The 25,161-nt window shown below is 30.5% G+C and overlaps 1 protein-coding gene and 1 long non-coding RNA gene across 2 annotated transcripts in view; both read left to right on the forward strand.

Moving 5' to 3' along the window:
• The first annotated feature begins 554 nt into the window (after positions 1 to 554).
• Positions 555 to 25,161, forward strand: part of LOC149908556 (suppressor of lurcher protein 1-like) — a 42,542-nt gene continuing 17,935 nt past the window's right edge. The window contains exons 1-3 of the mRNA XM_090102039.1: positions 555 to 588; positions 4,509 to 4,534; positions 23,494 to 23,566. Coding sequence (XP_089958165.1) covers positions 4,529 to 4,534; positions 23,494 to 23,566 — 79 coding nt within the window. The 5' untranslated portion in view covers positions 555 to 588; positions 4,509 to 4,528. The remainder of the gene's footprint in view (positions 589 to 4,508; positions 4,535 to 23,493; positions 23,567 to 25,161) is intronic.
• Positions 9,980 to 11,366, forward strand: LOC149908557 (uncharacterized). Its single transcript, XR_016456732.1, has 3 exons — positions 9,980 to 10,536; positions 10,663 to 10,724; positions 10,799 to 11,366. It is a non-coding gene; the product is annotated as an uncharacterized LOC149908557 (long non-coding RNA).

The following is a 25,161-nucleotide window of genomic DNA, read 5'->3' on the forward strand; positions in this document are numbered from 1 at the left end:
CATGCAATAAAAATAATTTATCCAAGTATCTATCAAGATTAGCCACTATCATAAAGAACAATGTTATCGAAGAAATACCCACAATATTTTTTTTTATATTTAGTTGTTAATATATACGATTAACGCAAATGAATTACATCGCCTCCCGACTTCACAGGAATTCTCATTATAATGTGAACCTCGTTCAATCTTTCATTACGTATTTTATTAAATTTTCAGCCGCCGAAATTATGCTAGGATTTTCCATCACATTTGCGCACGTTATAAATCCAAACATGACATAAAAATTATATGTAAATGGGGAAAATAAGACGAGAAACGAGAACGAATCTGCCAAATCCTTGGAAGACAATACGTAAATTTGGTGAAAAAATTCACACCTCTTAATATATTATTTGCAAAGGAATTCCGCGATAAGTAAGTCGTTTCGCTCAGTTGATCGCGAGCGTCGTAGCGCGTAGACGTTGACACGTAGACGAGACTCGTAGTTGATTTCGTAGCGAGCGCTACGAGCGCACGTGGTGTTAACTGATAAAGTATGAATTGTATGGCGACGGAAAATCTGAATTGAATAATATTTTTAAAATAGTAAGTAAATTTTTATAAGAACTTTTATCATCGGAAACTTTAGGGTAAAACTTCAGTGTTTTAAATTTTGCAAACTAATTACGTTCTTTTTTTAAATATTTCATATTTATATTTCATATTCTCTGTTAAACCAAAAAAATAATTTTGACTAGCTAAATGAGCTTAATAGGTTTTATAGCTTAAGAAAAACTAAAAAAACTTAGATTTTATAAGTTTTTTTTAAATACTCTTGAAGTAGTAACACTTAATTTATTTTCTTTTCTTATTGTTTTCAATAAATAATTATATTTATTAATATGCTTTATGTTTGAAATAAATATTTATACTTATTGACAATACTCACAATCTGAGCAAATAACATAACAATAAAATAAAACTAATATTGGAAATAACAACCATAAAAAATAATATTATTTCTCTACATTTTCTATATCAGTCCCTCCAAATTGTATACAACACAAATAAAGAAATGGCACAAATATAAAAACCAATTTTAATAAAAGAAATCTTCACCAAAGGTAAGAAGTTCATTGCGTTTCTGCCGAAATACCTCCTAAACGTAACATTACTTTTTATTCTAACAACCCGTTTTATTTCAATGCTGTGCAAAGTTTTTTGGCCAAGTGATTAAGATTGTGTTTTTACGCATTTTTCGGATATTTAATACTCCTATTGTAAATAAAAAAATGTTTAATTTAATATTTTTTTACAAACTATGAAACTGGTTTGATTTTTTAATTTTGTTCAGCAAATAAATTTATTTTATGGGATGGAATAATATTTTATTAAAGCTACCTTTTATCCAGTATTTCACGTAAAGAAGTAAGCAATAACACTCTTTTGGATTATTGTAATTTATAAAGGTCTTTTATAAAGGTAATTTATAATGGGTAAAATAAATTCAATATCGTTTTACATGGAATATGGAAAATATGAATGCATGCAGTACCTTATTATCTTTACTTACAAGAAATTAGTTTTTATCAAACAAAAATCATTATAGCTACCGTAAGAAGGATTTCGTATTAACAAACCTATAACATTATTTATATTACATCTAAAATACTTTATTTATCTTATGTATAAAATTCTCGTGTCACAATGTTAGTCTGCATACTCCTCCGAAACGGGTGGACCGATTCTCATGAAATTTTCTGTGCATATCGGGTAAGTCTGAGAATCGGCCAACATCTATTTTTCATATGTACCACGGGCGAAGCCGGGGCGGACCGCTAGTAGGACTATATTACTTTGATTATATTACTTTATTTATAGGACATATTGGCGCAGTCCATTGATATATACCGCCGTAACTTATCCCCATGTATCACACATGTTGTGTTCCCGAGGCTAATTTGATGCAGCTTACATGTTTATGCTAACGATATTAATTATTAGGACAAGTTTATACTATGCCGCATTTAATTAATTTTATCTATACGTTTAATACAATCGTAGGAAAATCAAATTGTATGTAGAATATTTTTTTAAATAATACTTTGGACGTGATCGATATCGAAGCCAAAAATATAATTTTTAGAATTGTATGTTGTACATATCATATTGCTTCAACGGATGAAGGAAGAAGACTCTTAACTACGCGATGAAAAGAATATTTATGGCTTAATATATACCATCCTGCTCTTAGTCAGAAAGGTGTATTATAGTCTTAACCGTCATTCGAGACTTGTATTCCTGTGGGAATTACATAGATAGAGGATGATGATGGCGTTTATATATAATTCATAAGAATTCTGAATGAACCATCAGATTCACCATCATTTTCGTAATACCTTAGAGAACAGACTCTTTCGCCTCAGGAATAGCTAAGACCTCTATACAATAAAAAGTAAAATTGAAATTGATGGTATTCACTTTCATAATTCAAAATACACGTAACTTAATATCTAATAAACTATAGCATTTGAATATTGATATTATTTCGTTAATTGTTAAGCTAGTAATTTTATAAAGCTGAAAAGGTTGTTTGTTCGAACGCGCTAATGTCAGGAACTACTTGTCCAATTTGAAAAATTCCTTCGATGTTAGATAGCCCATCTATCGAGGAAGGCTATAGGCTGTATTGTATCATCACGACAAGACCAACAGGAGCAGAGAAATGGGGATAAAACCGCGGGGTACAGCAAGTATTATATTAATATTATAACGTCCCAATCCGCAGTAAATTTAGTTTAAATTATCAAATTATACAAAATGAACGAATAATACTTAATCAAATTATTTAGTCAAAATTAGCACGGATTAACTCTTTGTGTTGTCAACAATAAAACAAGGGAGGTAATACATTAAATTCATTATAATGAACTCAATAGAATTGTGGGTTTTAACAAAAAGCTATTATTGAAACCATATAATACTACTAACTTTCCGCCCGCGGCTTCGCCCGCGTTTTCAGAGAAAACCCCGCATAGTTCCCTTTCCCGTGGGATTTCCGGGATAAAACCTATCCTATCTCTCAAGTTGGATCGAACTGCACATGGAGTGCGAATTTTATTATAATCGGTTAAGTGGTTTAGGAGTCCATTGAGGACAAACATTGTGACACGAGATTTATATATATTAAGGTTATACTCATCGATCTTACTTAGGGCTTGGCTTTGTACTCATATACATAATGGATTATTTTTAATTATTTCGTGTCTCAATATAAGACATGACTATGGAAAAAATAGGAATAGTCCGGAAAAAATACAAAACCTAGGTCAACCTAGATTTTAAGAACTTTTCTGAGACATTAGTAAGAGTAGTAGTGTGTCGTTGTCCCTATCGCTATCCTATAAACTGTTTGTACAAAGCAAGGGTTTATTGATTCTTCCAAACTATTGACAAAGATTTCAAAACATAATGAATTGCCGGGTCTATTTTCACTTATACATAAAATTACTGGCAAAATTAAGGTATCTTTACTTAAAAGAGTTTTAAATACTCCTTAATTAGAATGGTATGATTAGCCTAATTTGATCGAATACTTTCTAAATTCAAACTCGTTGTTATAAAAATATGATTAGATGGCAATCTGAACATTTATGAAAATCTTGACTTCAATTAGGTCATCTCATTGGCCCTAACAATATTACGCTTGAAACCTATAAATGCGGTCATATGAAAAGGCATTCTATAGACAGGCTTGACGTGAAAAATAGGCTTCACGACGTACCTACCACTGTATTGTTCAGAGCTCCATTATTTTCTTAGGCTGTGGTTTTCTATCGTTTTTATTTTTTATTTTAATCATGATATCTAGTCCAACCCTGTTCTAAATGAAATATATGAGACAGGACTCGCAATTAATGTTTTCAAGTTTTAATACTGAAAAGGTTGTTAATGCCTCAGGTTTATAAAAGAGTGTCACATACCTATTCTTCATAGTTGAGACGCAGACTGAAAAAGATAAAGTAGGGTAACCCGAGAAAGGATAAAGATTATTTAATTGTTATAAGTACTTTTGGTATTTGAATTTGTGAAGTAACAAAGGCGACGTTTTGCAAGTCAATTTTAAGTTGTTTTTGTCAAAAAAACAAAAGCTTGGTTTCGGCCAATGTCTATTTTATGAAAACATTTATTTTGAACGAATTGATGCAATATTGATTTAGTTCCATAATATGAATAGTTTTTGTGCCATACCATGGGATGTTATAGAGATATCAAATCAAACTAATATTAATAATATTATAAATTCGAAAGAAGCTCCGTCTGGTTGGCGGTCTGTGTTTCCGTCGGTCTCTTTTTCACGCCTAAAGCACTAAACCAATTTGGATGAAATATATTGTTTGAAAATTATTTATTTAAGATATTATAATAACCTTAATAGGTTCTAGTCCATTAGCCTAGCCACTCAAGTGTCAATTTTATACTAACATTTAATCAATCATATTTCATGAAATAATTATTTGTTTCAGGGCTTACGGGATCGAGAAACATGAAGGTAAGGATAATAATAAATCAATAGACATAACTATAATAAAATAAGTTATAATAATACCAGAAGGTTAAGGTATTTGTCGAACTATCTAATAATGAGGATTAACAAAAAAGTAATTTAATTCAAGAATAGTTTTCATCATAGTTCTTGTATTGATTAATAATTCTAAATTGCAATTGCCTTTACAGATTCACTAAGTCACAAATTCTCTAGACACTTGAAAATATAAAATTCTTAATAACTATAACAAAAGTATGAAATTAATCTATCACTTTTGTAGAAACTGTTATTAAGTGATCACATCACACATTCCTATCAAAATATAAAAAAAATGAACGTTCATATTCATATCACATAGATTTCGTTATCAGAGATTTTAACAGAGGAGATATTAATAAACAAGTTATTGCATGACAACAAACGATTGAAATTCTAAGAAAATAAAAATAATAAAATTTTCTACAAATTGCTGTTACTTGTCATCAAAAGATTTTCCAAATACTTTCCACACAAAAAATAAAACAACGAATTTTAGGGCATGTTCTACTAAATTCCAAACATTTTTCTAGAAATTTGTCTCATTAAATTCCAATTAATGAGACATAGTTCTTACTAAGGGACAAAGGACTATTTACCGCTTTCAGTGTCAAATAATAGTACCCTTGTCAACTTGTGTACAAAGTTACAATGAAAACTAATACTGTTTGTGTTATATTCAAATTAATTTGACGACTCAAATATAGCTTGTAAATCAATAGGATTGTTAATTAATATGTTATTCTACGGCTTCTTTACTGAACAATGCTTTAGATTGTACATGAACTTGTTGTTAAGGTTTACGTTATGTAGGGTAGACGGATTTTGATAACAATCAGGTTCTTTTCTATTATGTAGTATTTGAAAGATCAATATATTTGAAAATAATATTGTGCGGTTTTGCTATTACAAAAGAATACATTATTATGTATTCTAATTAATTACATATATATGTAACGTAACTACGTAAATAGTTTTAAGTAAAAGAGATGCCTATCTTGCCGGTTCTTCTCCATAGATACTACTTTCCGAATTGGTAAATGTTAAAGTATGTTTTGACGATTCAAAAGTGCTTCTAGAAGAAGTCTTATTGAATGAATAAATGTTTGAGTTTGTACGTAATATTACTACTAAGTAAAGTCTTAAATACTTAATAGTGGTTCTTTAATCACTATTCAACTAATTCCATCAACATTTAACTACTGCGTTACAGCGAAGACTGCAATCGCTTTGAAATAAGCTTAACTGATGAAAAATCTCCTGCAAATCCCCTTAATTCAATCCATTCTTAGACGTAATCATTGCCTTACTGATATCAGCTATCTATATTTTTAATATTTTATCGAATATTCTAATAGGAATCTTGTATAATATTTTGACACAAACAACATAGGTACACATATACAACCGAATAACACACTAACTAGAGATTAGTCATATGGACTCTTAAAGTATTCATAGTCGCTATTTATTTTATTACTAGCTGTTGCCCGCGACTTCGTCCGCGATTACGTCGTTTTTCGTCATTCGTCGTTTAAAAAAATACGTGACACTTTATTTTTGAATTTTCTTAATTGTCTCTTATAAAATTTAATTAATAACTAAATTAAAATTGAACACTGATAAGAAAATCTTAAAATCTGAGGAAAACATGAATGAATGTGATTTAAATTCTACATTACTTAGTATTTCAAATAATAATCTAAATTAAATGTAGATTAACAGTTTGAGCGCACCGTTATAGAATATATTGTACCTAAGTATTAAATTACGTTAGTTTACATAGTAACAAAACAAAAACACGATGACTTTCTTTCGCGCTCGGTACCACAAACTAAGCATGTTAATGGTACGTGGCCCGCGTCACTTGACCCCCCGCGAGTTCCCCTCCGTTGCTATGCGAAAATACATTCGTCGCCCTGCTGTAGAAAAAATTGTAATACTGTGGCCTGGGCGTTATAACACGCCCAGGAAGTTCCTGAGTGCCGATAGACGTCCGTCTATCGGCATTTATAACAATTTTATATTAATATCACCATTCACCATCTTGAGGAAAAGCTTCTAATGTCGATTTAAAACTGCATACATACGAATTAACCTGATGAAACATGTTCTAAAATTGTCCTTACTCCACTTTAAAGCATTACAAAAATAACATACTACGTTAATATCGCCTATACAGAAGATGATCTGTAATCAATTGTGAGGTTATAAGCAAACCCACTTTTGTATTTGTCGGACCCCACCACCGAATTCGTAGATTGATCTTCTATGTTTACCTCTAATCTAAGTCATTAAGACTACTTATGTCGAAATCTTTCTGCAGTAAGAGGGGCCTCTCGCTATTCGTCCGTTTCCAGAGACCGAATAGTTTCAATTCTTAATCTTTCATTAAACAAACTTATTAATCGTTTTTGTCTCAATTAATTGTAATATTCGCGTCCTTACTCTAGTCATTGCTTATGCTCATGTTCATCTTCAAGAGATCGAATAATATTATGGTGCACCCTATCATTTGTCAAACGGTCTTCATATTGAGTAAAAGATATTAATTACCAAGCAATAATCATACAGGTAAATACTGAACAAAAGTATTAACAGTCAAAGTTTATTTTTACTAACATTTAAAAACATGTAAATGATGAAGAAATAATAATTATCAACGAACTAACCTTTTCTATAATACTTAACACAGCACATTTTTTAAATTATCTTGCTCAACTCTGCTCAAAAATTTGAGGGTTTTGTTGGAACTTTAATGTGTCAAAACTATGATATATCTAAACTACGATACAACTTGCATGCGGAAATGCTCATTACAATCTGTGAATTTAAAGAATAACTAACAACATACTATTCAATTTTATTGAGCTGATGAATATCTTTTGCCTGGAAAATCACCGCCGCCTAATAAATATACTGTGTTTTCTTATAAAATCGTAACATAATTTCTTTTATCTACTAAATTTTAATAAATAAGTTCTCTTTGTTATTTTCATCTAAAAATGAGCTTGAGCTTATATTAGGCAAAAGTATACATTAAAATTTCAGGACCGCACCTTAAATGGGGCGCTTGGAAAATATGCCTACGGGTTATTAATAGAGAAATGATACACAACAAAGTTATGTTGGTTCCATTTTATTTATAAAATATAATGAAAATGGGCAAATATAAAACATATTATGTAAAATGATTAAAAATAAATAAATGAAGCAACTACGATTCAAAGAAAACATCTTTTTCAGTGTGAAAATGCTCTATGCAATCCTGGATGATGAGTATATCATGTACTCTCATCCCAGTACGGTCGATAGCCATAACGATAAATATTATAATCAGATAACAGCAAAGTCAGAATAAAAATCATAACTTGTACAGTTGTGACTGTTGTGAGTGCAAAATTTATGTTTCATTTGGCAATAACATTTTTTTCGGTACTAAAACGTAGTACTTTGATATGTGGTTGGCTGCCCCTTCTCTCCTTCCTGAAAAATATCCTCCAAAATTACCCGAGATACTTTCAATGATTGAATCATACGTTGGACATTAACTTCAGTCAAAAATTGACGAAGCGGATGATTACTAATTTCCACTTAATCCTCGCTGCCACTATCTTCATCATCAAATCATCAATTTTCAAGTGGTGTTGTAAAATTGTCAGCAGAAATCGTCTTCCAAAGGCGATATAATTTTATGAACATTGAATCTGTAAATAAAAAATCAAAAGTTAACTGTAAATCTATAAAAAAAGCTACTTACAAATAAAATTTTATCAACAAACTTCTGTTCCCAACGCACCTCAAAATCTTGTAAAAGTCAAAAAGAATTCATCATTTTATTATTTCATTCTAAAAGTGTAATATAAAACCTTTATAAAACCAATAAAAATGTTGTGTGGTTTTATGAAACCACGGTAAAAGTGAAACTTAGGCACAAAATTATCGTATTTGTATGATAATTATTATTATCGTACGGTTCGACCGTCACGCGACATGCGCTACACAGACCAAAAAGTTTGAGACGATGTAATAAAAGTTTCACTTTAAAAAACATGAATTGCTATCATTATAAAATAATAATAAATACCTATAAAAGTAACAACTTACCTTTTGTGGGAACGCATGGTGAAAATTCACAAAACACAAAGATTGAATTATTATATATTTTTGGTTTTATGACATTCAAATGCTTTATAAATATAAATTTATAAAGAATAGAAACATTCGATCACGAAATTATGTGGGTTCGAGTCCCGCCTCGTGATCGAATTTTTTCTATTCTTTATAAATTTATAAAACACGAAGATTTTAAAAATGTAACCAATGAACACAATCAATATTAGATTAGTTTGACTTAAAATAATAAACATCTACCCTCACTTTTAAAAATGTAGTATATTCACACGAAATATAAGCGCACCTTATAGGGAAGGGAAGATATGGGTTAAAGAGTTAAATAAATAACATGATTATATTTAAATTATTAATTTTCAACAGTATTTTCAGTAGTGTTAACATGTAAATTGATTTGATTTTTACGAAATCTCATAGATGGCGCTGTTTCAGATTTGTCTTTATACTACTAAATTCATTAAACTGTTTCTCTGCCCAAATTACGTAAATGACATAGTTTTTATTTTGTTAAGCTAGATAATAGCATGGCTTACTCGAAACCAACATTTAAACATGAGTCTTTAGATTGTACGCTGTCGTAGTACACGGAATATGTAAGAAAAATAAAGGTTCACAGCTCCTCCCCTGAAGGTGATATCATGATAATATGTTTAAACTATCCTCACCCGACCTCTTAGGAATATTCATGCAAAATTTGAAGTAAATCTATGCAGTACTTTTCGAGATTAGCTCGGTCAAACATACAGACAAACAGACAAACAGACAAACAGACAAACAGACAAACAGACAAAAATTCTAAAAACTATATTTTTGGCTTCTATATCGATTATAGATCATGGATTATGTATTCTTTTAAAAAAATATTCAATGTACAGTTTTGACTTTCCTACGATTTTATTATATGTATAGACTACTTGCATTTCTAAATTTATAGTTCAAATTTTTAAACCGATTTTACAAAAAAGAAAACATCAATGTAAAATAGGTGAGTACCTATGTGTATAGTGTGAATATACTAAGCAGATAATTAATTTATAAGAATAATTTGTAATCTATTGATAAACTTAAAACTCGCAGTATTCGAAAGATGTCTATGTTAGTTATAGGAAAATCGATTAACAATCAATTTTCAAGAAACATCGACATTATATTCGTTCTAATGTTTTTCGTTAAACAAGGAACATCTAAATTCCAATTGTTGTCTTATCACAACCGCGTCTTAACAAAATGACAAAGTAACTTTACTGAATATAATACTTAAGGTGATGAATTAATTTTTCTAACATTTACGGCCCTTTTCAAACCTTCGTAATTTTTATATTATTAAAGTTGTCGTGATGAAAATTCTTGACAAGAAAGTTCAATAGTAACACAATACGTCTACCGTTTTAGAAACATGATTCCATGATATTTTCTCGATAGAAAAAAAATACAAAGTTATCATTGTTATTTTTTTTTAATCTCTGGCATCTTCAAAATAACAAACGTAAAGTTACGACTTTTTGGATATTAACTATAAAATATACAACCTATACGTCTACCGTGTTAGAATTTTGAAATATGCGATGGTTTTGAAATAAACAAGAAATACTTGAAATTAGCGCGCGACCAGCCAATATATCGAGAGCCGCCCTGCACCTTCCTACCCCGATCGCTGCACGAGTCATTCCCGCTACGGCCGTCACACGGGGAACTTGTGTCGCTCGCGCAATCGTAAAAAAGGGTGACAACACGATAAGACAAAATGAGACAAATGGGGACAATAAAGAAAATAAGAAGAAGAAACATAAAGGTTGGAGGAAAAAGAATGCTTACAATTGGAACAAATTAATGAAGTAAGTTGGTTTTATTTTAAATTTGATGATAATTGTATTATAGACGATGTTTGATATGTACCCCTGTTTTAAGTACATAACGAATTTGTTAGATTTTTTCATTTATAGCATAAATAATCTGTTCAGAAATCCGGAATCCAGAAGGAAAATAAACCCACAGATTGTTCACAATGTGAATCCACTCCTTCGTAAGTACCTTTATTCAGTCAAAAATGTATGTTATCAAAGCTCTACTGGTTTTATCGCATGATTCCATTTTTAGCAAAAAGCAACAAAGTGCAAAGAAATAAAAAATCATGGTGAACTTAGTGGAAGTATGGCGGACATAATATGGAACAGGAGCTCATTGGAGTAGTATTATATTTAAAAAAAATACGAAATAATTTCAAGAATTACATTTCTTAGAAGGTGGTAGATAAGTATGTTGTATAAAGAATTTGATGTTGATATTTATTTCATTTATACTTACTACACCTGTGCGGGAAATTGCTTAGTAATAAAACAGGTTTATATTCATATTTACATAGTAATGTGAGTTTTCATTTCGAAAAATTTTGTGTAAGTATATTAAATTGAGTTCCTGGGTGATCTGGAAACACAATTGGGCCCGGAAGATGGCGCTGCAGTCACTCCTCCTAATGACATGAACCGATTTGGATGAATATTTGTGTGCACATTTCATTTTTGTGGGATGATTGGTTGATTCGCTTTCACATTAGCTAATATTATGTATTTTTTTTTGTTAGAAAGTAAACTTAATTTAATGTTTATAATACATTATTATTGGTATAAATAAGCCAGTGTTCGTCTCACATTGCTGTACCTGCCTACCTACCCTACCAGGGCCTAACTTTGTTCTGGCTATTTTATTTTGATTATTTGTAATGAATAATTACAATAATTATAATAGAGTGCAAAAAATTAATACATGCGTCAATATATTTTGTGTTTTTTTTAAACAATTTTTTTATTTAAAAAAATATCATTCCGACCGCGGCTTTGCCCGCGTGGAATTAGATTATATCGTGAATCCTGTCTTATCCCACAGAAGTGTTCAGTTCGGATAAAAAGTATCCTATGTGTAAATCCAGGCAATTACCTAGCTATATTTTATCAAAATTGGTAATGTAGTCTTGACGTGATTAAGTAACAACTAACAAAAAAATATACAAATTAACATCCAAAGTTTCGCATCAGTTTTACTGTATTAGTGATATCTTCCACTCTTGACTTTGACTGAGAAGAATTAGGGTTTATAACTTCTTTCAGAAATATTACCTTTCATTTCTGGGCATGATGTAATATCTACGTCAGCATCAAATTCTATCTAAATCCATTCAGTAGTCCGCGTTATTGAGTACCATTTCATTTTTTCAGAGTAACAATATTTTTTGTTATTTTAAAGATTATTTATAACCTGTATTATTTTGTAATAAAGTAAACATTACGAAAAAATAATAATTATTAATAATGTCTAAGTAGTTGTTAAAAAGAAGATTATTTGTTTATGAGCAAGAAAATAAAACCAATAAATCAACAATTAAATATATGTATAAGAATATTATAACTGTATGACGACTCCATACATGTTTGTCCCGAGTCGGCCAGCGGCAGCGCGGCGAGTTTGCAAGAATGACTTCGCGCACACCCGCGTTCGCGATAGCGAGCTATTAGACTCCGCCCGCCAAGCAGTAGATTTTTTTTTGTGTATCGTCTTAAAAGGAGTCGTTTTCATCAATAAATTGTCAAGTTTCGGATCGAGATGGATTTTGGGTTATTTATTTCAAAGGCTTTCCATGTTTTTCTTGTCAACATTTCCTTTTACCATGAACTAATTTATTTTTTCATTTGTTCGGTTATTATTTTATCTTCCATCGTAAATATATTGTATACTGTAGATAGACAATAATTAGTAGGTAATCATGTAAAAAAAGACCCAGTTTCTTAAAACTGGTCGAACCTTAAGCAAGTATTTTCTAAATATCTGTATATTATTATCATTGTTTATAAAGTAAAATGGTGATAGGATCGCTGCCGGCAAAACATAATAAAAAGTGTTATTAAGAATTGATTAAACAATATTTTATAGGTAATTGAGTCCTTATAAAAAACGTAAGTCTTTTTAGATGGAAGATAAACCTAAAATATTAAAATTATTATTATACTTTATACAGTGTTATATTAATAAATAGTACTTATATTTTGAAGAGATTTGTGACATTATGACGTTGTAGGGATAATCTCTGGATCTACTGAACAAATTTAACAATTATTTTGCCAATAGAAAGCCTTAAAAAAGTTATCTGTGATTATCATAGGCTATATTTTACTATGTTTTTACTGCGGATTAACCCGCACAAAGCCCATAGTTGATGTTCATTTAGCAACCATTCATATTTTAGTACAAATACAAAGCTTGTAATAAAAAAATGCCAGAAAATTAATATCAAACGTAAAAGAATATTTTATAAGCTTACAAAATAAATAACAGCATAGATCAAAGAGCAGTTTAAAAACCGTAATCGTCTGTCATATCCAAGTCATAATTTACATAGCACCGCGGAGATATTTTCCCCAAACTTGGTCAAGTAAAAGTAATTTCTTTGTTTACACGAATCTCCACTCAATGTGCAGTTTTGATTGGCGATCTTCCAACATTTGTTTATGTTCCCTAAAAGCCACTCAAACGGACCTTTATTTTTCTCTGGAGGAACAAAACGTTCATGGTCATTGTTTCGGAACAAAAGTCCCTTTAAAATATTTTTAAAGTTGAAAATAACAAGTCATGCGAGAGAGTAAAAAGTTATGCAGCAGATGCATTAGATTTTCTTTTCATTAATTGTTTTTATTATATTTTTATCAGAAATTCCGGATAAACTTAAGGTGTCTTGTCTGCTTAAAGTACTACATCATAATACTGCAAGTTAGTTACATACAAATTTTACTTATTCAAAGGAAAACAAGGATAACTAGGTACATATAGAAGATAATATTAATATTAGATATTAGTAATATTGATGGAGTAGATACTCCATCAATATTACTTCTTCCTTACATTTTTCATAAACTAATACAGGAAAAAACAAGCAATAAAAGTAATGACCCTAATACCACATACACAAATACTGTCAAGTGTTAATAAATCAAATCACACGTAACTATATCTCTAAAGGCAATAATGGTAAACAATAACTTCTGAACGAACGTTTACTTAGACCCGAGAAAGGCTGGCTCAGATTTATGGTACACTATTATAAGCGCTATTACGTTTACTTAGGGTTCTTATCACTAAAATAGCTTGATATATGGACTGCTAAATCTACGAGCATACTGTATTTTTAGTTGTGGAAAACATTTAGCAACGTTTCCTTTGGGTTTAGAAATATTTGATATTTGATAGTGAGAAAATTTACTCCCGAGGCTTCATGTTTTACCGAAAATATTGAAACGATAAATACAACTCAAGTAAAAGACTTGCTTTTTAAACAAAAAGAATAAAATAATAATTTCAGAAGACATTATTTTACATCTACTATTTATTTTATAAGGAATACATTTCACTTGAAATCGTCTACTATCCGTGAACCTTAAAAATTTATTAGTTACTCGTCTCGTAAAACAAGTCTCACACCTGCTTAAGATAAAAATGCGAAATTTTCTCGATATTTTCGACACTCAGAGGAACAAAATTTCTACAATACTTTCGATATTGGACCGGGATGAAATAAAAGTGAAGATCCATGTTCTCTTATAGAAATGCATTTGCAGTTGCATTTTTCATGCACTTGATCAATAATAATTTTCATTGCTAAAATATAAATTTAAGTATATTAAATCGTTATACGACTTTAGTTTTATAGCATTCAAATTATTTATAAATAAGAAATTTAAATTAAATTAAAAAAAATTAACATTAAAAAATGTTGTCATAAGACTTATTAAAAAATTTTACCTACTTATAATAAATTACTTACTAATCAACTTTTTTTATAGAATTAATTTATCAATACTATGTACCGACCACAAATTAAATTTACCCTTAATACTTTGATACTCGCATCATTCAACCTTAAGTTCTTAATCTCCTACGAGTTTTAAATCTAGGTTTTGGGTCGGTAATTCATCAATGCTATAATTTTAGAACAAAAATACTATAAAATTATATAGAGGTTGTAGGTACTCTGGCTCTATTTATCTTCTATACACAATTATATTAATAAAAATTGGCGGATTGTTGTTATTACAACTACAGATTCCAATGTGACAATTTATGGAATTTTGAATGTCTGTATGTTTAGAAGTTAATCTCACAAGAACTTCTGTGTGGAACTGAATTCCGTTTTCAACGATCTATTGCTTAGTCTAGGCACAGGTCTAGGTTCTGACATAATAATATTAGTTACCTTTTACCTACTAGGCGGACTAACGCGGCAAAAGTCAAATTATATGTAAAATTACATTCGAAATACGCAAATAATCGCATGACACTTCGAAATAATCTCTACGAATGTGATTATTCAATGACCTGTGAACGATATTTCGTATAGAAACGTATCGTAACGAATTTCAAATAAAATATTCCCTTTGTACTTTGCCAAAGCAATATCAGCCTTATAATTAATGTAGTAGGGCTCAAGGAATATAGATGATTAAAGATGATGTTTGAAGGCTGCCAACATCTCATATTAGACCTCATTCACACGAGAGCTTTTTTAACGTCCGTTAAAAAAGCGTCCAAATAGAACAAATGCATTCCCAAGTATATGTTCACACGTCAGCGCTTTTAAAGCGCGACGCTTTTTTATCGCGCAGTGTTCTATTTTCAACGCTCGGCGTTGGGCGTTAAATAAAATAGACCATAGGAAACTTCTTACTATTATTCAGACGAGCGCTAAAAAAGCGCCGGCGCTGCGTTCAGTATGCCGCACGCTCGCTCAGCGGTAGCACGTGTTTGTTGTGCTTATAATCATCAGAAAATCGATACGATGTCGTGGATTGTTGATCCCGAACTATTAATTATAGATGTGGAGTCTCGTCCGTTCCTGTATTCAAAATCGTTATAGACATTTGAAAATAATTAAAAAAATTCCGGGGTATTGCCTTAACTCTTCGTACAGTGTCACAAACTGCCCTTTTAAGTATCTCTGTTCATTCAGAGGATGTACCCAGAATGCCTTTTGTTTTCTTTTTCGTCTTTTAATAACACAAATCGCTAGTGCCAATCTTTCCTTCTTTCTTTCTTTTAAATATACCTAACATATAAAAATTAAAACAGTAGGTATTTTTATCATATTCCTTTAAGTAACATGTTTATCGATGACGAGTTTGAACAAATACCTAAGTAGGTACCTACAAGTGGTTTATTAAGAACAAACTTTCCGAGGAATTCTAAGCAAATATAATAATATAAATATCATAAAGATATTACGCAACTGACATTACGTAATTATTTTAGCAGAAACCATTTCCACGTCTTACTGAAGCCAGAGACGAGACATGAGTGATTTTAAAGCGTTAGTATGAACAACCACAGAGAGAACGTTTATAAAGCGCCAACGCCGGGTTTTAACGCAACGCTTTTTTAACTCTCGTGCGAATGAGGTCTTAGAGTAAGAGGATTAGGGAGGTGTTAGAAGGAAACATTGGGTACGAATGTCTTCATTTTGGCGTAAAAGTTTTATGTTTTCTTTGGATCTTTTAGCGATTTGTTTTTAATTGTTTCTATGACAAATAAAGCTCTTTACTGTTATATTCTAAGATAATAATTACAATATTTTTTGAAGTGAGACTTCTTTAGGCGCGTTGAGAGTAAAATTTCAAGGATAAAATGTCAATTTCCAAAGAAGTTTCACTTCTGACACGTGTGCTCGGCACACATGCTCTTTCTTATAAAACAATATTTATATATATATTTGGAAATAATAAGCCTAATTTTTTCCTTGAATTATAAAAATTACTGGCACGTTAGGGAAAAAATGTATAGTCAAAAAATACAATATGAGCTTACGAGGGGAACTGTAACCGCCATAAGTAATAGGTACTCATATAGGATCCTTTGGGAACGAAAATATTTTGCTTTTAACTCTTTTATTATTTTCCTGGGATTACTGGAATATTTCATTTAAAAAGTTTGTTTCCATATATTTTATGTGTTCTTAATTAATGGGACCATTAAACTTCAGTATTGTGAATTTAATGAACCATTCATGTAATATTGTTCTGTGTAAAAATAATCAATTAAAATAAACTTCACTAATTGAATCTAAAAATAACAAAAGAGACAATTAATCACAATCTCAGTCTCCGAAAAGAAATGTATTAAAAAATTTATTCCGAAAAGATTCCATCTAGGAATATCTGTGACGTAGAATATTCCAGAAAACGCCAACCTTTTATCGTAATAAAATTAATTGACACAATTAAAACGATGAGGTGAATTATAAACGCTTCAATCTTCTACTTCAACAAATGGAAAATTACGCAATGTCCCTCTTTCATTTTCATTTAAACGCTGGAGTGATATTAGCAAAGAATACACTTAATTACTGAGTAGTGGAGGCTATTTAATTATTTTATATTCAGTGATTAGTATAACTAACGAGGGGCGATTTGTTAGCTTGTCAACGTATATTTTTGTAGTATTTAAACATGATTGTTTTTAACTTGTTTTTAATCTTAAAGTATCGTAACCGATTTTCCTTAGCGACACGTCATAATAACCAAAAAAGAGATAGTAGGTTGGATAATTTCTATTTATTAAAAGGGTAAGAAGTTAAAATAAAATGTAGGTGGGAAGAAATGAGATGAATTATTTATAGGAATCGACGAAAATAACTGAGCAACCAACAACAGATAAAACATCAGAACAAAATCTTCCTACTTATTAATACCTACATAGGTATATAGATTTTATTAATTTGCGCCACAAATTTCCACATTCTGAATACATTATTGAAATTTACACAAACAGCAGTCATTAAATTAAACGGAATCTCTTTGCCAGCGCAGCGCTTCATCGGCGAAAAAAGACATTGCTCATTTTTGGCACGCCACAATGAAAATCAACCCTTTACCAAATCTTCGTCTTTTATGACTTACATTTTTATTCCGGCTCGTGTTCACTCAACATTTGCAAATAACAATTCCGCTCAACATTAGCATAACAAGACCGCGAATTTGCCGGTTTCTCTGGCATTTATGGTTATATTTTCATTGAACGTTTTTGTTGCGGGTAGTTCGCAACTTACATTTGAACGACGAACATTTGTTTTGGTAAATGTTGCAACAACATTAGTTACGGAAATATAGTAGTGTAGGTACGTTTGTTTAAACACTTTCAAGTGTACACAAATAAAACTTGAAAAATATTGAATTGCATATTGCACGTTTTGTTGTGACGAATTTACATCAGATTATTCGAGAAAGACTTGACCTAGTACCTACCTATAGTAAGTATAATTGAAACATTTACTCTCAATTTGTTTAATGAACTATAAAAATTACTACTCACTTAAATTACCTACCTACTTATAACTTGTTTATTTATATACATAGACTTTTTATTTAATTAACACTGCATATTCATTATTCAATTGGAATTATATGTTGCTATCACGCAAATGGAATCTTGTAAAAACAGCAAATAAATAATTATTTACTTTATTGTTTCCACAATTTTTCATTATGCAAATTAATGCTGAGTCTGGTGGATTTACGTGGTTAGGAGGCGATTAGCTTCAATTAGCAAGCATTATTATGCTTTGGCCTTTGGCTAGTATGGTAATACCGGTTTTCGCTGTCTATATCTAGGTTAAGCACTCCTTAATCTATATGAGAATTTAAAGCCACTTCGGAAATACCTGTATTGTTACCTCTTTATTGTTTAACAAAAGTCATTTTATATAAAAAATGAATGATGCAGGAGAAATCATTTCGTTCTTTAAAACTAGGCATGATTTGAGATTATATTGAATTACTATTATAATATTATCAAATTTGTATATTTTTTTCGTCAAATTCTACAACTGAGAAGTTCTGGGTTCAAAGTGGTCTGGGAATAACCGGTCATAATACTGCCTCTGATCGTAACTTAGTTGATTCTGTAGTTGGAGGGGTATTGTTAAATTAAGTTAGTCATGAAAGCTCAAAAATTATTGAAAAAATTACATTATATTATAATCTTGTTTTAGAATGTGACTAGAACTACTCTATTACAAATGCACTAACATCTTATTACAAGTTACAACTACATCAACTGCAAAGTTCGTAAACTTTACAACCCTCTTGAATGCGGATGAGGTGCAGTGTAGAGAACTCTTAGTAGTTCAAAGATTAGATGTACGTGTGTGCGGATTGGCCGGTTGCATAGAATTTATATTGATATGCATTTCTTTTATCTGCTTCAAAAAAGGGTATCTATAAAATTATAGGGCCGGAGTTTTTATTGTGTGATCTTCAATACACAGTATTAAGTACCTAGATATATTTTTTTCGAAATAACTAACATGATATTACATCAATATTAATTGATAGTGGGATTCTGGTAAAGTCGAGGAAATTTCGATAACGTTTTATATACAATTGATGCATTAATTTTAAAAGGTTAAAATATGTGATATTTTGTTAGTTTACTTACCTTATCTTTTTTATAAAATATGCTCTGTAACTGTTATATGCTCTGTAAATTTTTAATATAAAAAAATGTTAATGTGTGAAATATATACCTATAAAATATATAAAGAGCTTTTTATTTTATTAACGCTTTAGTTTGTACAATAAATAAACAGGAATTAATCGAAAACTGAGGGACATCTCATAAAATTCGAGCTCGGAGTGACCTAAGAAGGGTTTTATGATAAATACATAAGTTCCATGAAAACGTCGCAAATTTAGAAAACCATTTATAATGCAGAGGGTCAAACTATTCACAAAGTTATGGGCTCTTAGGAATTTATAAGTCGTATATCAATTTATTTATGCTATACTCACATACAAATAAACGGCCTTAATCATAGTTAATTGGGGTCTAAACAACAATTGATGAATATAATAATAATTATTATGAATTGTGGTTATGAAGGATATTAACCATTGACCCGAAGTTGCCCTTAATCTCCGTACGTTCATTTTTAATTTTACGTAATGTTGTTCTTTGTAGAAATTAAGTTTTTTTTCCCAGACAGTCAGCCAATCAAAGATTTTATTTGTTACCAATAATTACAACGAAAACAATACGCGATTAGGATGCGCTAGATTGGATATGATATAATATTTAATTTATAATTATTTTCAATTTTGTTTTTGTAACATTTTATGTAACACCTTCCTGCGGCAATTAATTTTATAACTGGAGTTCATCTGTCTTCTGTGGTTCAGTTGTTGGCTTGTGGCTGAATGTGTACTATTCTGTGATATCTTAAGCTTTTAAAGACTGGATTGTGGACGTATTTGTATAAAAGCGAGTCGTACCTATAGATGCAATAGATAATGTTAAAACTGAAGAAAGTTTAGCCCGAAATGAGAAAATTAAAGGTTTAAACAAACACCGAGGGAGCAGGTGGATGGAGTCAATGTTCTTTTAGTCCGGTTCGAACTTTCAAAGGCTTTTTTTTCCTTTGACGCGGTCAATAGAACCTCATATTGGTTTCATTTGCAATTGCTTTGTGCGATGTAACTTTGTCTATCCTATTTTTAAACCCAAATATCCTTTGTGGATATTAACGTATACATTTATACGTAGTTCTTTGCGTAGTTAATTTCGGAACATTCATAGTACATGATAAACTAAACACTTGATATATGAAAGTCGTAAAAACTGTAAGACTTCGTCCGTCACGACACTTTGTACTAGTTTGTCCTTACACGTGTGTATTGTTTCATTGTGCGTGTTATGTAATACATAACCTTTTATGTTGACAGGGATTACGTTTCAACCGAGTTTTCCTGTGTTGTTTTATGTTCTATGTGGATTCTAAAATATCATAGACGTTTTGATTCATCAGTGTTGTAAGACATCTTAATAACAGCATTTATTTCAATAACAAATGTTTTAATCAAAAAAAAATCCAGTATAATCGTAACCAACTGAGTTAGAACCTTATTTCTTGTTAGTAAACTTTTGACATAACGATACGATAATATTAAAAAATATCCAATAGCTTAAAAATTAATTAGGTAAGTACCTATTTAATATATTTTAATTTATTTCATAATAGAGGTCCGCCCCGGCTTCGCCCGTGGTACATATTTCGTAATAAAAGGTAGCCTATGTCCTTTCTCGGGTATCAAAATATCTCCATACCAAATTACATGCAAATTGGTTCAGTAGTTTAGGCGTGATTGAGTAACAGACAGACAGACAGAGTTACTTTCGCATTTATAATGTTAGTATGGATTAATAATATTATTACGCGTGGATTTCAATACTATATGTCACCCTTTTACAAAGGCAACAAAGTAATTTTACAGGAAATGATTAGCAGCGGTTTAAATCATCCGTATACATACCTATAACAAAGTGGTAATAAGAAGTCATATAAAAGTTATCAATGCCTGGCTGACCTACATAAATTGTGCCTATAGGTTTTCTGAAGCCATATGTGTACTTATTTTTATCGACACTTTTATAGCATTAGATAGAACATACCTTGGATTATTGTTGTTCTAATATCTATTATAAATAATCATAATTATAAATTAGATAATTTTTTAGCAGTTGAATACGATTTTAAAAACGTTTGATAGAACACAAAAATATAATATAATGTCTTCTTTAACTACTGACTCAATACATATTGGCAAGATGAGCCAGTCTATTGCTTATAATAATTTTTATACATATAGAATATATATTATAATGTAAATTTTGCAACAGAAGCTACTAACCATTCTTTATTAATCTAATTCTTATATTAGCTATACAGTACTACTTACTAGTATACCTTGTATATATTCTGCGGTATTCGTTTTTCGAATAGTCTGATACACTAACAGAATATTATAAGGAATTTGAGAAATCGACGAGATTCAATATAAAATACTTTTTTCATTCTAAGAAACGCAATACACCTTCTGAAGAAATTTATTCCATCGCTTTAACGATGATCTTTCAAGGGAATGGTAAATTTTCTAGTACGTGAAATAGTGGTCCAAGCATATTGGCTTTTTGTGAGGTAATCCTGTATGTCTGCACCTCTAGGGAAGTGGCCGGGTTATGTTTAAAAGCATTGCTAGAAAACCCGTTTTATACGTTCCAAAAAACGATAAAATCAAGTACCTTTGAGCACAGTTAGGACATGAAATTAAATACATCATAAAATCACTTAAGTATATTAAAGTATAAATATGTAGTACTCTTTACCGTGGTTTGGTGGTGGTGGTAACAATGTACATAAATATACACAATATTTCATATAAAAGTAAAGTTTAAATAACCAAATAATCATTCGTACCTGATGGTTTACCATGTTGTCATAGCAGTATTATTTCCAGTATGGGAAAATGGTGGCACGAGACGACATGACAAGCACTATCATTCTTACACACTGAAATTTAATCACGGATTAGATGATGAAGTTGAAACATTCTAGATGCATTCTAGAACGTTCTTGTCAAATTGACCGTTCTGAAGTATGTTGCATGTGTGTGGAGAGATGCAAATATAATTTTAAACGCGATAGAAAAAGACAGATTGAATTGCAGTCACCAACGCAAAACAAAATAAATTGAGGGTAGATTAGAATTTTTCCTACCGCACTATTTTTCAATAATTTATTTTCATATTTTTTTGGATTATAATGCATTGTTACATTTATATTTATATTATGTTACTGTGACTAAAAATAAGGTACCTACGTGATATTCATGTATTATGAAACATAATGTAGAAAGTCATCGAGATATACGTAGTACATACTATCTCGATGTAGAAAGTGTCTGTTTTTGCTGTAAAATATAACTTCATTCGGTAATTACAAAGAAAGTGGAAGAATATTATGTCTTTTGTTTCACGTAAGTGAATGTTTTAATTGACATTTGAAATGAATTTTTATACCATCACATCGTGTTTGATAAAACAGTAAAAGAAGATGAATCTTCCTGGTTAAGAAACCTACTCAATATCAAGTAGGTACCAAAAAAGACAACCAATCTTATTTAATATCTCTTCGCTTCCGAGAAACTCAAATTAATAAGCTTCAAAACACGTGTAAAGGCTTGTCATAAACCCAGTAAGAAGTTAATTAGACCAGGTCACGTAACGGGAAAAATAGCTAAGCAGATTTAAAAGTAGCTCGCGATGTAGTTTTCTTATTGGATTATTTAATATCGCTAGTAACAGTTAAATGGTAAATTGGTTTACTACAATTGGAAGTTTGGACATACAATTTTGATGATTGTGTTGATGTTTCCGGGTAAATGCTGGGTATTGATTTAATAGAAGTAATTAGTAATTTTAGTATGTAGGCAAAAATAATAAATAAATGAAATGGTATATGTAAATTCTATAACATTGACTACGTATTGCTCGTTACTTTTATAAAATTTAATGCAAATAAGAACTTATTCCTTGTACTTCTTTTTAAATATATCTGATTTTAATTCTCAAGTATTTTATTTAAAACAATGAACATTTGAATCAAGTTTAGGTTGTATGTTTCACGTATCATCATGTAATTTATAAATTAATTGCACAAAATAATACGGACCTACATTTCTCCTTTTACAAACTTACCTACCCGCAAGAAAATTTAATTCTCTGGCTCACGTTTACGAAAGATACATACAGAGTTAAGATAAAAATCCATTAGTGAAAACGTAAATTAAAACTTTTCTTCGCCTTGCACTGTTTCAATTTCAAGAGAGAAATATCATTGAATCGTACCGATGCTATCTTTAATTTCTTAAATCAAGATAGAGATTTCATTCTATAACAATATCTAATCCAGCTTCGTATTTCAGACGTCAACCGCACTCATCCTGTTGCTACACTTATCTCTGAACACAGTTGATGAAGGCTTCGCTATAAATCCAAGTGAGTAAACTTCCCTTATACTTATGTTTTACTACAAGTGTGGATTTGTTCTGAAAGATAGGTATACGCTTTTACGTGTGCGCGTTACTTTTACAGCTTATAAAAATAACCCGGCTTGATAGTTATGTTTCGTATTTGTATGCTTGTTTCGAGATTATTTTGTTTTATTTGTGTTATTAATGATTTTTTTATTTTTAGTGAAGTATGTAACTTTAGTTGTTGTTGAAGAAAAGTACTTCGTCAGATTCCGTAGTGTTTGTCTATTTGTCTTCTTTTATGATCGTTGTAATTGTCTTGTAGATAATGAAAACTCAAATAATTTTAATATCTCCTATTGTGTGAATGAAATGGCCGTATTATAAGTAAGTATGTATCTATGACTATGGAAAAACTAATATACATAAAATTGATTTACTGTGTTTGTAACGCTAAAATTCGAGAAAGGCTAGACAGAATTGGCTAATGTTTGTAGAAGCTGAGGGAAGGTATAAACGGAGATAAACATAAATAATAAGTTACATAAGTCAACTTCATTTCATGATAAACGATTTTTGGCGGAAAAACCCATTTATTATTTCAAAAACAGAAACATTCATATTGAAATATTTTTATAAAATTGTAAAACATGTTTCTACACAAGAACATAAAACATTTCCTAAGTACGTACGATGTTTACATAAAACTCAAACCAAGACAAACATCTTAGAACAAGCAGAATATTTTACTCTTGCGCTTGAAAGTACGTACATTCCACAACCGACGAAATACTATACTTACAGTTCAAACAAATAGAAGAATTTGTTACTTTGCCGAAGCGGTTCCGTATTGTAACAACTAACTGAAGGGGATCGTCTTTCACAAGAACTTTTAAGATTTCACGTTGTTTGCTCACTCCTGTACCTTTTATCTATATCTTTACTTTAAAAAAGAGCGTGTGTGTAGCACAAGTGTCAGAAGTGAAACTTCTTTGGCAAGATTCAAAATTACCAAAATCGTCGTCTTGCTTTATAACGAGACGGTATTGCCATAACGCGACCTTGAAATTTACACTCAACGCGCCTGAAGAAGTTTCACTTCAAAAACACCGTAGCCACTTTGTAAAACAATTAACGAAATAACAAAGGCAGATAGGAATTAATTGAAAGGGAATTTTTATATTAAGAGAAAAGAAGATACAATTTAATTATATTCCAAAGGTTTCGAATATCAAATTAAAATCCCAACGGAAAATTAATTATTATATCAGCCCAAAATTACGCGTATTATAATGCAATTTTGTATCGATATCAAAAATGATAAATATGAATGTTATTTTTTAATTTCGCCGATTTCAATATTCCAATACTATTTACTCCACGAAAAACATTCAACTTTGACTATGGCTGTTGATGTAGTGATACAAAATACGTATTACTTTTACTTGGAAGTTTAATTTTATATTCACGTAGAAATAAACAGGAGTTTATCCAAACTGTACGAAATGTGGTTACGTTAAATAAACCGAGACATCCCAAGTAATGTGTTAAACTTTTAGTAGAACCGACATTAAGAAGAAACAGACATAAAATATTAATGTAGTAGGTAGAGATAATGTA

This window comes from Colias eurytheme, chromosome 5, assembly GCF_061535395.1.
Source record: "Colias eurytheme isolate Ceu_HAF_F1 chromosome 5, ilColEury1 Martin Lab GWU primary, whole genome shotgun sequence".
Classification (NCBI taxonomy): domain Eukaryota; kingdom Metazoa; phylum Arthropoda; class Insecta; order Lepidoptera; family Pieridae; genus Colias; species Colias eurytheme.